Source organism: Lynx rufus, unplaced genomic scaffold (assembly GCF_022079265.1).
Source record: "Lynx rufus isolate CCGP_SWC_20201006 ecotype Redwood Valley unplaced genomic scaffold, mLynRuf1.p SCAF_12, whole genome shotgun sequence".
In the NCBI taxonomy this organism is placed as follows: domain Eukaryota; kingdom Metazoa; phylum Chordata; class Mammalia; order Carnivora; family Felidae; genus Lynx; species Lynx rufus.
Window position 1 is genome coordinate 31542014 of NW_025814826.1, and position 13004 is coordinate 31555017.

General features: G+C 42.2%; 1 protein-coding gene across 1 annotated transcript in view; it reads right to left on the bottom strand.

The window, feature by feature from the left end:
* The window catches only part of LOC124507543 (uncharacterized), an 83369-nt gene extending 70660 nt beyond the window's left edge, over positions 1–12709 (bottom strand). The window contains exons 1-2 of the mRNA XM_047073866.1: positions 12614–12709; positions 12201–12565 (exon numbers count right to left, since the gene is read on the bottom strand). Coding sequence (XP_046929822.1) covers positions 12201–12565; positions 12614–12709 — 461 coding nt within the window. The remainder of the gene's footprint in view (positions 1–12200; positions 12566–12613) is intronic.
* Positions 12710–13004: the final 295 nt, after the last annotated feature.

Genomic DNA, 13004 nt, shown 5'->3' on the forward strand with positions numbered 1-13004 from the left:
GCACAGAGCCGATTTGGGATTGGGATTCTCTCTCTCCTTCTCTCTCCCCTCCCCCGCTTGTTTCCCACCCCCCACCCCTGTCTCTCTCAAAATAAATAAATAAACCTAAAAGAAAATTAAAAACAACAAACAAACAGAGAGTGTAAACTCCTGAGGGCTGGGACGATGTCATGGTTTGTCCTGTACTTTCAGGACCTTTTATTTTAGGTGCTTAACAAACAATTATATTGATTGCAAGGATTTCCTCCCAAGGACTATCTATCACATTTCCATTTGCTTGAACAATATAAAGACAGGCCTTGCCTTCTAGATCAGAGTTTCTCAACTTCAGCACTATTGACATTTGGATCAGATCATTTTTCTCTGAGGAGAGCTGTTCTGTGCACTGTAGAATATATGAGGGCAACACTGGCTTCTGCCCCTACATGCCCATAGTACTCTACCCAGCTGTGACAACCAAAAATGTCTCCAGACATTGTCAAATGTCCCACGGAGGGCGACGTCACCCGTCGTTGAGAACCACAGCTCTAACTAGAAAGAGTGTAAGACATCAACAATGCCTTTTGCGTTATCATTTTCTGAAGCTAGCAAGAACCCTGAGAAAGAAAAAGCGTATGACTAGGAAATGATAATTTTCTGACCATAGGTTTTGGCATATTATAGGGAGAAAAAAAGGAGAAAATGCTCTTTATGCTTCTTATAACTGTGGAGATGGAAAAGGCTTATTCTAATCCAAGGCTGACAGTTTTCAGGATATGCAGAGCTGTGAAGATACATAAGAGAAGGGTCCAAATCCCAAATGGCCCGTGGTTATAAAACAGTATAAAAGAAGCATGTTTATTACCAGCACCAGGCTGGTTATTATGAATTGTATCTAGGAGAACAATTTTGAAAATGCTATTGAATATTTATTAAAAGCAAAGATCTATAATATAATAACTCAGGTCCTGGACATGCCACTATTAGCAAATCACTCGGCCAGTGAGAAAGGTTAAAAACTGTGGTGACAGAAATTAAATTAAGTGTTAAGTTTAATACTTCAGTGTTTTATTTTTCTCAACAATGATAGTGTTTACTAATCCTGTTCCAAATATTCCACCACAAGGCCTAAAAACCTGTTATCCATACTGTATGTTTTCGATGAGACTCCAAAGTTTTTAGTTTTAATTCTACGTTGGAGATACTGAGCATTTCACACTGATGTTAAAGTTCAAGCCACACATTCTGGGCAAAGTGACTATTACATAATGAAGTGAGAGGAAAATATTCTTAACATCATCCAAATATGTTTGAATATTTATGAAGATTCATACTTTGCTTGAAAGCATCTTTAGTTTTTATTTAGAAAAACAAAGGAGTACGTTTCTATACTCAATACCAACAATTTGGGTACTATATATGACAATCCTAGTTTTCAACCACTTCTGCATTTTCAATCTGTTACATATAAGCTACGGTATACAGTTACATGTCAATTCCTAACATTTAAAAAGGCAGTATATCTTTTAAATTCTGTTTGTAAAAATGTTTATGTTTTTCTCTCTGCCTATTGGTAAATGTAACCAGGTTTAGGACTCTGAATATTAAACATGTAATTCCTAAATCCAATAAGAGAAAGAATATATACAATATGCAAAAACTCTCTATTCAATCAAGCCCTGACTGTACACATAAATATGGAATTGAAATTAGATTACTAATTTAGACATGTTCTATCATGTCAAGTATACACTAGCATAAAAATATCTGAACAAAATTCAGGAGGAGGAAAAAAATTGTTCTTTTTAGCAAATGAAAATTCCTAGTACATAACATTAAAATATATATACTCATAGATGGGGTAGCCTGGGTGGTTCAGTCAGTTAAGCATCTAACTTTGGCTCAGGTCATGATCTCACAGCTTATAGGTTCAAGCCCTGCATCGGGCTCTGTGCTGACAGCTCAGAGCCTGGAGCCTGCTTCAGATTCTGTGTCTCCCTCTCTCTCTGCCCCTCCCCTGCTTACACTCTGTCTCTCACTCTCTCAAAAATAAATAAACACTAAAAAAAAAATTAAAATATATACTCAGGGCAAGACTAGTAGGAAACGTAGCTTAATCAAATCAACTCAACAGAATACCAACTCTGTGCCCTGGATTATCATATTTGCATTTGGATGAAATTGGGACACATGAGGCATGAAATGGCCAAATTAATTTTCATTTTACTTGAGTTTCCTCACATATTATTATAAATATAAAATGCAATAAAATCATATATAAAATACCATATTACTTTGTATTATTCTCTAAATTTTCATATGCCTCTACCATAATTTCTCAATGACCCTGGACCAAGGCCACTATAATACACCAAGGGTAATGGTAATTACTAGAATTAAGATAGTTGCCTAACGTTTTTATAAAACTTTTTAAAATTTATAAATGTATGGTTATTTTTCAAAATAAACACCAATAACAAACGACCAAACCATGAAACGTCACAAAAGCATAAGCCCCTTTGGATTCAACTTTTCCTACAGAAGCTAAAATGTAAAATTGGTGCCGTGAAGCTTGAAATTGAGATTTAAGGATAAGCACTGGTACCAGCATTTTGCTACTTGCTAGAAATTGCTTTCATCTGGAAATTGCCATTTGGCAAGGTTCATAGATATTTTTTGGTGAAATAAAAAAAAACACAGCATCATAAACTTTTCAGTCACGAAATTCCATGTTTGCATGATTCTAACATTCCTGTTTATTAATAGCTAATATCTGATTTAATGTAGCAAAATTAGGTAAATCACAATTTTAGAATATCAGGAGCCAAAAGAGAAGCCGTAAAACTAAAATAAACCCTTTAGATTTATCCTGCATCATTCTACACTGCTCAAGTGCGAAATGCTCAAGACAAATGTTTTACTACTTAGCCTTAAATGGGTAACATAATAATAGCAGCTTTGGCCAAGATAAAGCTAGCTACATCATTCAATGTATTTGGAATATACAAGATTAATATCATAAAGAGAAAACCAACAGTTTAAGCCTAATTTGACTGATTTTTGTTTCACATGCACACACACACCCACACAGAATGCTTCTCACATACAACAACCATTGCAACAACTGAAAACAAGTTTCCATTGCATCACAAATACCAAGTTTAATTACAATAATTTTGCAGTTTAAAATATTAAATTTTTTTATTTTATAACTTAGATGCTTTTTTTTTTTAACGTTTATTTGTTTTTGAGACAGGGAGAGACAGCACTAACAGGGGAGGGTCAGAGAGAGAGGGAGACACAGAATCTGAAACAGGCTCCAGGCTCTAAGCTGTCAGCACAGAGCCTGACGCGGGGCTCAAACTCACGGACCGCGAGATCATGACCTGAGCCGAAGTCGGATGTTCAACCGACTGAGCCACCCAGGCGCCCCTCAGATGCTTTTTTTTTTTATGCTTTTAAGATAATGAAAGAAAAAGATGCTCATTTTGTGAAGAAAGATTTTTTTCACCCAGTCTAACTTACTTACATACATTTACATAAATAACCCGTGGCCCATCAAACACAGACTGCAAACACAGTTTGCAAACACAGTTCCTACTGCTGGTGCTTTAAGTAGACTAATGAAAACAATCTCTTAAATGTTCCACCCTCTCATTTTTCTTTAGTAGCTATTCACGGAGACACAGGCAATGTGGTGGGATGGCCAGAAGCAACAATGTGAAGTCAGATGCCTCAGGTTAGGTCCTACGAGTTCTACCATTTATCAGCTGTGTTATCTCCACACCGTTGTCTGAACCCTGCATCTCAGTTGTCTCGTCTCTCTAATGGGAGTAATTCTGCCTGTAGGTCAAAATCAAAGCCAAAATGGGTGACGACTAAAATATATGATCTCAACTAAAATACATGGTCATTATTTCCATCATGCCCAAATATTCTAGGTTGTCTATAATGTAATGAGGCCTGTTTTTATGACAAGTGGAAATTATAGGAAACTACACTCACTAGATCTCAAATAGACCAATGAGCCAAATGATTCATTAATAACTATAAAAGGACTGGTTCAAAGGTCCACACCCTCTAAAGATGCTATGGCCATGATCAAAGCTTAGTGTCTGCAAACTGTCAAATAATATGCCATTTCTCACTTTTCCTTCCAGCATGCTCATTCACGGATACAACGAGACATGCCTGTTGGAAGAACCAGACACTTTATCCACTGAGAAAATGACTCTTCCGTCCTTCCCACTTTCCCAATGTGCCCTCATCCTGCTGTCAAGAAAGGAGAGACATGAATGGAAATGAAAAATAAGAAATGGCAAATTTATCCTCTATGCAGCTTCAGATCCAGGAGCATGTTTTTCAGGATTTCCTTTTTTCTTTACCCTTATCCCCACCCACTTTCCAGACGGTAGGCCTTCATGTTTATGGAGGGGGACAGAAAGCTCTATGAGAATGCACCACCATCATCTGTGTAGATGCAAGCAAGTTGAGAGGCAGACCTGCCCGTCTGCTTGCTGCCTTTTCTTTCTCTTTCATTCCTGTTGTTACCTGGCTCCCATTCCATCAGGCACCTGATTTTGCTTTGCCTCTGGCTCCTGCCACTTTGTGTCCAAGCACTTGTCAAAAACTTCTCTCACTTCATCTCACTAGCCCTTCTCCTTTTCTTCGGCCTGCCACCTTGGCCCTCATCTTTCTTTCCCACTCCACAAGTGCTCCCAGGCAGATCACTACCTCAGTAACAGTGTCAAACACACAGAAGATCTGCAAACTTACGTCTTCAGCTCGGCCTCAGTCTTGAATTCCAGAACCCCAGGCCGGTACAACGGCCCACTGAATCTCAAGCCCCGGATGTCCCTCTGGTGCCTCACATTACATAAATCCACAGATAAATCTGTCAGCTTCCCCTGCAAACTGCACCGTCCTCTGGGTTCATGATCATGACCAATGGCACCTCTGTCCACTCAATCACCCAAGCCAGAGACCTGGGAGTCATCCTCAGAGTCACCACTCCCTCCCTGCTTCTTCCCCTCTCTCCCTCTCCCCACTCTTATGGGTCTGAGTTCAGACCTCAGAACCTCACTAGGGTTCATTGAGCCAACAATTTATTTATTTATTTATTTATTTATTTATTTATTTATTTATTTATTTATTTTTACAGGGCTCCTCTTTCTGCCCCACGTCCCATTCATTCTCTACAGAACACCCAGAGTAATCGTTCTGCAGGAACAACCTAAAGTGCTCCCACTCATCTGGACCAAATATGGTCCCCAAGACCCTCCCTGAACCAGCCCCAGCCTCTGCTCTCCACCTCCAGCCTTGTGCACTGCCCTCCATGTGGACCAGCCATGTGGAACTACCAGCTGCTCTACGGACACACAGCCTGCCCTCTTTGGTACTTGCACTGTGCTCTCTGGTCCCTCTGCTCAGAGTGATTTCTGTCGGCCCGCTCCCATCCTCAGCTGCCCGGCCTGCTCTGACTTGCCTGCCAGGCTCAGATCCACCCTACTTCCTCCAGGAAAGCCATCCCCTTAGGGTCAGGTACCCCCGACAGAGCCCAGCATCTTTTACGCACTGGTTCCAACTGCATCTTTTCCCCTCCCTTCTGCTGAGATTCTTGAGGGCTGCGCGAGGATTCTTTGTACGTTTGAGGTTTCAACATCCAACAACATGCCTGGTATCATATCAATATATGTTCGGTGAATGCATAGATGAATAAATATCACTCCAACTCCATCGGATGCAAATACTGCCATGCTGCTAGTGATTGATTATGTGTGAATTAGAGGTTCACAGCTCTCCTTAGAAGGCGTCAGAGAAAAAAATACTAAGGCCACAGTGGTTGCAATTCCCGAATGCTGAATGCAGAGACTATAGTATTCTTGTGAGCAACTGTGTTACAGGTTGGTTTTATTCAATTAAAAAAAAATCATTGTGTTGTGTGGTTTTACTGTCTCTGACTTATAGCATAAGCTGCCTCAACATTAAAGTTTCCAGATAGCTTCAGCATGTTTAACCATTAAAGTTTCCAGATAGCTTCAGCATGTTTAACCGTAATGGGAGTGATAGAGGAATGGGTACAGGGCCAGAGCAAGCACAAGTGACATTAGCAGCAATGATCGAATCACAAATGAAGTGAGACCAGATGCCCAAAGACTTACCTGATCACCCTATGTCACTTAGAGAATAAACCCACAGAAAGGCTTATATATGCAACGCTGGGAACCCTCTGAAGACTGGAACGACAAATGGTAACAATACTGATTTAGTCACACCTTTGGGTACTTTTACAAAATCATCAGAAGCTGATAACTTGCAAATGAATATGTGACATGGTATGCAGAGACTGGGCCTGGGTCCTATGAAATTGTAAAGAAAGGTACAAAGCTGCTGCTGATCAATTTTAAAACTTTTTTTTTTTTTTACTTCCTTATTCCATAAAGTTCATAGGGTTTCAAGTGCTCTGTATTTTAGGCAAAGGCCCTCCAGTCAGGCCAGATTTCCCTTGTCCTTTGCAATTAAGTCTATATCTGGAAAATTGAATTTTTCATAAGCTTTTAGTCACTCACAGGTTGGAAAATTGTACAGTCCTATAAAATCAAGGAGGGGGAGTGGATGAAACACCAACACAGTATGCCAAAATGCTGTTACAACAAAAATAATAACTCAAAACCCAAGGGATATGAAGAACTTATTGAACAAACGTTGGCTCCAATGTGAAATCTAGAAAAAAAATCGAGGAAGTGGGGCTCAGAGGAAGGGTTTTGAAAATATTACAAGTTGGTTATAAAACCTGTCTTTGTACTCTATGTTTGGACTGAAATTAGACTATAATGCAGGCACAGAAGATTGGATGCAATGTTCCAATTCTGAGACAACACACTGGAACCTTGTTAGACATGCATTCATTTACTTTATAAACCATAGATTCATTATGAATAATGTACGATACTGCTGTAGTAATGTTCATAACTGATAATTTAAAAAACTTTTTTCTAAGTTATTTTTATTTATTTTGAGAGAGAGAGAGCAAGCGGGGGAGGGGCAGAAAGAGAAGGAGAGACAGAATCCCAAGTAGGCTCTACGCTGTTAGCGCAGAGCCTGATGCAGGGCTCAAACTCACGAACTGTGAGATCATGACGTGAGCCAAAGTCAAGAGTTGGATGTTTAACTGACTGCGCCTCCCAGGAGCCCCCAGTAACTGATACTTTTTTACTTAAACTTTTTTTTTTAATCACCGGAGAAAAATCTCAGGTCTCTACACTTCCCCTTTCTTCAATGAGAGTGACACAATCAAGAATATGACCCAAACACAGACAAAGTTAACATGCCTCTCTATCGTGAGGTTCAAGGCTTTATGCTTCCTATTTCACAATGCTAACATGTGATCTTCTTTTTCAAGCTTGTTGCATGAACTAAGCTTAAGCTCTTCCTCCACAAAGACAAGAGAGACAACACTATTTGTGCAGTCAATGTCAGCTGCTGGCCATGGGCAAGAAGGTGGGCAACGAGCCTTCCCACCATCCCTTCAGCTCCATCCCAGGTTCACTGTGGGGACCAAGCGAGATATATGGGATTATTTTGAGAAGCACAATATTGGACACCTCGGCAGCACAGCTGAACTATCATAAAGGCTCCAAAATTGGGTGCGGAATGTGCTGTAAGGAGCCCAGGCCTCATTGGACAGCCGTGGGCTCCATTCTTGGCTCCATAGCTCACTAATGTGACCCCTGGACAGGTGCCCTGACCTTTCTAGGCCTCAGTTTCCACTTTTGAAAAACAGGATAATAAAGTAACTACCACATAAGGTCACTACGAGGTTTAAAGTAAATTCTGTATGTAAAGTTCTTAGCATGGCAGCTGGCACATGGTAAGCGCTCTGTATTATCTATTCACTCCAATTCTTATCCAGAAGGCATGACCAATAAGGACTACAGATGTGGCAGATAAATCATTCTCAAAACCATCTCCCCCCATCCCCACGCCTTGTCCTTAAATTCAGCAATGCCCCAGCCTTGAGGGATTGTTTCTGCCATGTTGAATGCAAACTGCTTGCTTATATGACCATAAACTTGTCTCATCTCATGGATGAGACATCTCTCATGGATGTATGAAACTCCAATATACATGGATGTATGAAGCAAGAGCTCTAGAAACAGAATCAGCTCCTAACTCTCCAAGCCAGAAGAGAAAATAATTCAAAATAGTAGATATGACCAGGGAGAGTAAGTGATCTTCATTTGCTTTAATCCATATTGAAATTAGCGTGTATTTCCTGTACATAGATCTTCTGGCAGCAAGAGAAAGCTGGTGTCAGAGAAGTTATTTGGAGATATAGAGGGGGCCACAGATAAGCCAATCAATAGTTGACACAGACAAGAAATAAAACAGAACTATGTAAATTCTAAAGAATGAGTTAAAACTAAATTATGGAACTAGCTTAAGTCATAAAAGTGGTCAAGGACAACTTTTACTACAGAATAACACAGAAAAGAGGAGCATCTGAAATGTAAATATTGATGGGGTAAAAGGGAATATCTGTACTCTGACAAGAGGGGTTAAAATTGAAGTAGAAGATATTTCAAAGATTTCAAATCAGCAAGGGCTCTTTTTGGCACACTGTCTGTGGGATTGTGCCTAGGCGTACTGAGGCCCTCTCCTGAAAGCTCATTCCCAGAAAGTTCTGAGATATAATTGACACATAAAATTATATCAGTTCCAGGCATACACCATAATGATTTGATGTATGTACATATTGCAAAATGACCACAATAGGTCTACTTAGCATCTATCATGACACAAAGTTTTCTTGTGATGAGAACTTTTTTTTAAAGTGCTATTTTTTAAAGTTTATTTATTTTGAGAGAGAGGGAGAGAAAGAATCCCAAGCAGGCTCCACACTGTCAGCTTGGAGCCTGATGTGGGGGCCAATGTCACGAACTATAAGATCATGACCTGAGCTCAAATCAAGAGTCAGATGCTTAACCGACTGAGCCACCCAGGTGCCCCTGTGATGAGAACTTTTGAGATCTACTCTCTCAGCAACTTTCAAATACACATATGGTATTATTAACTGTAGTCACCATGCTGTACAGTTTTGATTTTAAAAAAGAAAGCCAACGTAGAACATCTGCCTTGAAGTACTTTCAGTGGCAGAATACGTTAGCTAAGAGGTTATAGCAGTCTGTTGCTTATGTGCCTTATATGGCAATTAGATTTTAATATTTAGAAAAGAGAATATTTACCAAGAGCTAGAACACTATGTAGTATCTGGATGATAACCTAAGAAAGCCACACGCGTGTACACACACACACACACACACACACACACTCACAAAGTGGCCTCTCAATCATTTCCAACCTCTGAAGTCAGGTGAATTCAACAGGCTCTGGAGTAGACTTTTAACAAAGTACTGCTCACAAAGGACCCCCTGAAACTACTTCCAGTGACACTAGTATTAAGGCCTAGAAGAAGCATGCTTATCTGATGTAACAAATAATTTCCATTTCTGAATATATAGTAAAATGTGCGGCAAAGTACAATCCTCTCCCTGCCTCCCCCACCTCTGCCACCCACGGTCTCTCTGCCCCATGGCTGTTCCTCAGCTGGGAATGCATTCATGCTCAGGTATGGTGCTCTTTGTGGATACATGACAGCTGCTTGTGGTGGTTTACTAGGCTAAGTGGATCCCTGTAGCCACACCTGCAGGCAGGAAACAAAACAGAGAGCACCTTCCTCCAGCATGAACTGTAACATTACACCATCCCCCCACCCCCTTGATTCTCTGAATATATGAATGAGGAAGTAAAAAGCAATGGAATCCACTTGAAAGTAGAGGAGAAAACATACTTCACCTGCTGGCACATCTACCTTGCGCTAGGCTAAGCAAGTTATTTAACAATAATTATGGTCATAATAATAGCTCCCAGTCTTGGAGAACTATGTTGTGAGTGCTGTTAAGCACTTTGCATACTTTAATGCTTAACGTGAACTTCCTCATCTGTAAACTGAAGATAATAATGCCCCTATTTTATTATTATGAGGATTGAAGGAGGAAAGATGCCTCACTTTGCAAGTTGAGGCAGCAGGGTCAAAAAGGACATGGTTTGAAAGAAACAGACCCGTGGGTTAAAATCCCAACTCTGATTTGATCTCGCTGAGCTTTAGTTTCCTCATCTCCCAGGTGGAGAGGAAACCAACCACCTCAGTGAGGAATTGAGGGAGACGATAAATGCAGCTGGTCTGCATCACTAGAAGGTGTTTAATAAATGTTTATACCCTCTCTCCTGTTATACGTGTGACCTGCTTCTGGTAACCTCCATCAGTAGCCATTCAATGTCCCCGGTACCCAATGATGCATTTCCTTTCAGAGCAATGATAATTTTATCAGTTTAATATGCCAACATTATGGACTTATTCAATCCTGCTCATAAGAGGAGATAAAGACACTGAGACACAGAGTTTAGGTAACTTGCTCAGATTCAAACACATGTTCCAAAAGCCAGCAGCTCAGCTGCCTAGTGTACCCTCCTACTATAATCCAATAGCGTCGATGGGGGTGAGTCAATTTGACATTCCATGCTTGGATGTATTCTATTCTAGACATAAGCAATGGATGCTGTCACAAACCACAACGTGATGACTAGCTTTCTAACTTTTGAAATAACATTGTTGTCTTTTCCTAGAATTCTTTAAAAACCTATGATGTTTTTAAATGAAGTGCCTAAAAGTAGCTCATCTTGTTCTATGTGTTGGGATACCATAAATAAATGCACTTCTCTTTCTAAAGATTACCTAAATCAATCTTACGTGAAAACACACTCCTGAGTTATGGTTTAAACATTTATTACAAGTCCAAATTATACATATATATATACATATATATATGTATAAATATATACATGACTAATGACTATGACACCAAATAGTCTGAAAATTCTCCTTGTTTATAATGTTCAGTCTTAACAGTCATAGCAGTACCATATGTATTTCAAAGTATTCCTTTTACAAATTTAATCAACTCAAATATTAAACATCAGTGATCATAATCTATTGCTTTGCTTAAAAGGAATCGCTAGGAGATAGATGAAAAAGAAAGGTTATAGAATTCTATCCTTCAAAGTAGGACAGGGCAGCTACCTATAAATTATGCTCTTTATTTATTAAGATAATTAAGCCCATTAGTACACTTAACTTTCAGACTCAACAAATGTCTGGGACGAACAATTTCCACTTTTTCTAAAACAAAGGGGATGTGTTCAGAAAGGGTCTTCTGCAAGCTCTCTGCACAATGCATGCTATTTTAAAACATGATTTATGTGTCTAATTCCTGAAGCTGCCTTGAAAAATATACTGGGTTTTTCCTCTCATGCTACCTATTAGGAGAAGACACTCCAATTTGAAGAGTGCACTGTTTGAGACTATAGGACGCTCTATCATGTCAGCATTTTCATTAAATACTGTTCAAGCTGGACCTTAAACAAATGGAATGGAGAGCCACAGCTGCAGCCACTGCAGACACAGGTATCCCGCCGGGAGGCTTATATAAGAGGCGCAGGACAGTCAGGGTGAAACCCAAGTGTCATCATCTGAATCCTATTTCTTTGAGACTTGCCCACATTCTTCAAGTGAATGAAATCACATACAATGAACGGATTTCTCATTTCATTTGCCTTATGGCACAAAACGCTCTATTGACTTAAAGTAGCTTTTTCCCTAAAGGACTGGGCTCCGATTTAGGGAAACGTTGGCAACTTCTGCCTAGGGGGAAGAGTAAAGTGGGATGCGCGGGAAGCCCGAAGGGCTGGGAAGGAATGGCTTAGCTCCCATCCCCAAAGACCTATCTCATCCAGGAATATTACACAAGTCACTCCCCGGAGGACTTAGGATAGAGGTAACAAGACCCTACCCGCACAGCCCCCACCCCCAAACATATAGTCTAGGAGCTCGGAATGTGCAATCAGCAGCAGGCGAAATGCCCTCGGAGCACCTGTCCTCTCACAGCACATTTCCAAGTGGCACATTAATCAGAGGCTGCAGCCAGCCCGCCCTGGACTGCCTCTCCCCGCGTGCAGCGTCCGTTTCTTCGCACCCTGAACTCGCCGAGATGTAGCCCTGCTACTAACAAGAGGGGCCACCCCAAGCTTCCCACAAGAAGATAATAAAAACGCACCTCCCCTTCCCAGGCTCCCTCCAACTTCAGAAACTACAGTCAACTTACTGGGACGCAGGAGACAGGGAGCCTTCCAGGGGGACCGAGCTGCGCAGCGCGCAACCCCGCTGGCCTCTCACTGCCCGGGCGACAGCGGCGGGTGCAAAGATAGGCGCTGTCGCTCTGCACCAGCCGCCTAGCTCCGCCGTGCCCGGGGTCGGGCACTCGCCAGGGCGCACCGTCCGGCGGCGGCGGCAAAGGCGACCGAGGATGCACCCGGCCGCGCGGACCCGAGAGCTGCAGATGCCACCGACCCCGAAGTGCGGCGCTCCGAGCCCCTGGTGCGTGTCGCCGGCTCCAAGGGAATGGCGACTCAACAAGGAACGCGGCAAGGGAAGAGCCGAGGCGCTGTTGCCCGCAGAACCGCCAGCCCGCTACCAGGCGGTCGGTCACATCGCGGGTGCGCCGGCGGGGGAGCTAGCGGGCGTGCACCGCAGTCCGCACTCGCCGCCGCGCCGCGGAGAATGACAAGCGCCGAGGCGGAGCAGCCGTGCGGGGCGCGGGGCGCGAGTGCGCATGATCCCGGTCCGCTGCGGCACGTCACGGGGGAGGGAGGGGCGGGGAGGGGGCGAGCTGGGCGGGGCCGGGGTGGGGGCCCCCGGGGCGGACCCGGGCATAGCGCCCTGCTCCCTCGCGGGAAGGTACAGGAAGTCTCCGGCCTCGGGGTTTGTAAACCTGAAGCTGTGTGGTTGAACTTGTCTCCCGAGTCCATTGTCCCTTAAAAACCACTGTTTACTCTAAGCGGTCCTTAGGGCGCTGGGCAAGGCCAGAAAAGCCAGTTTAACTCAGGTTATAGCCTAATCATAAAGGACT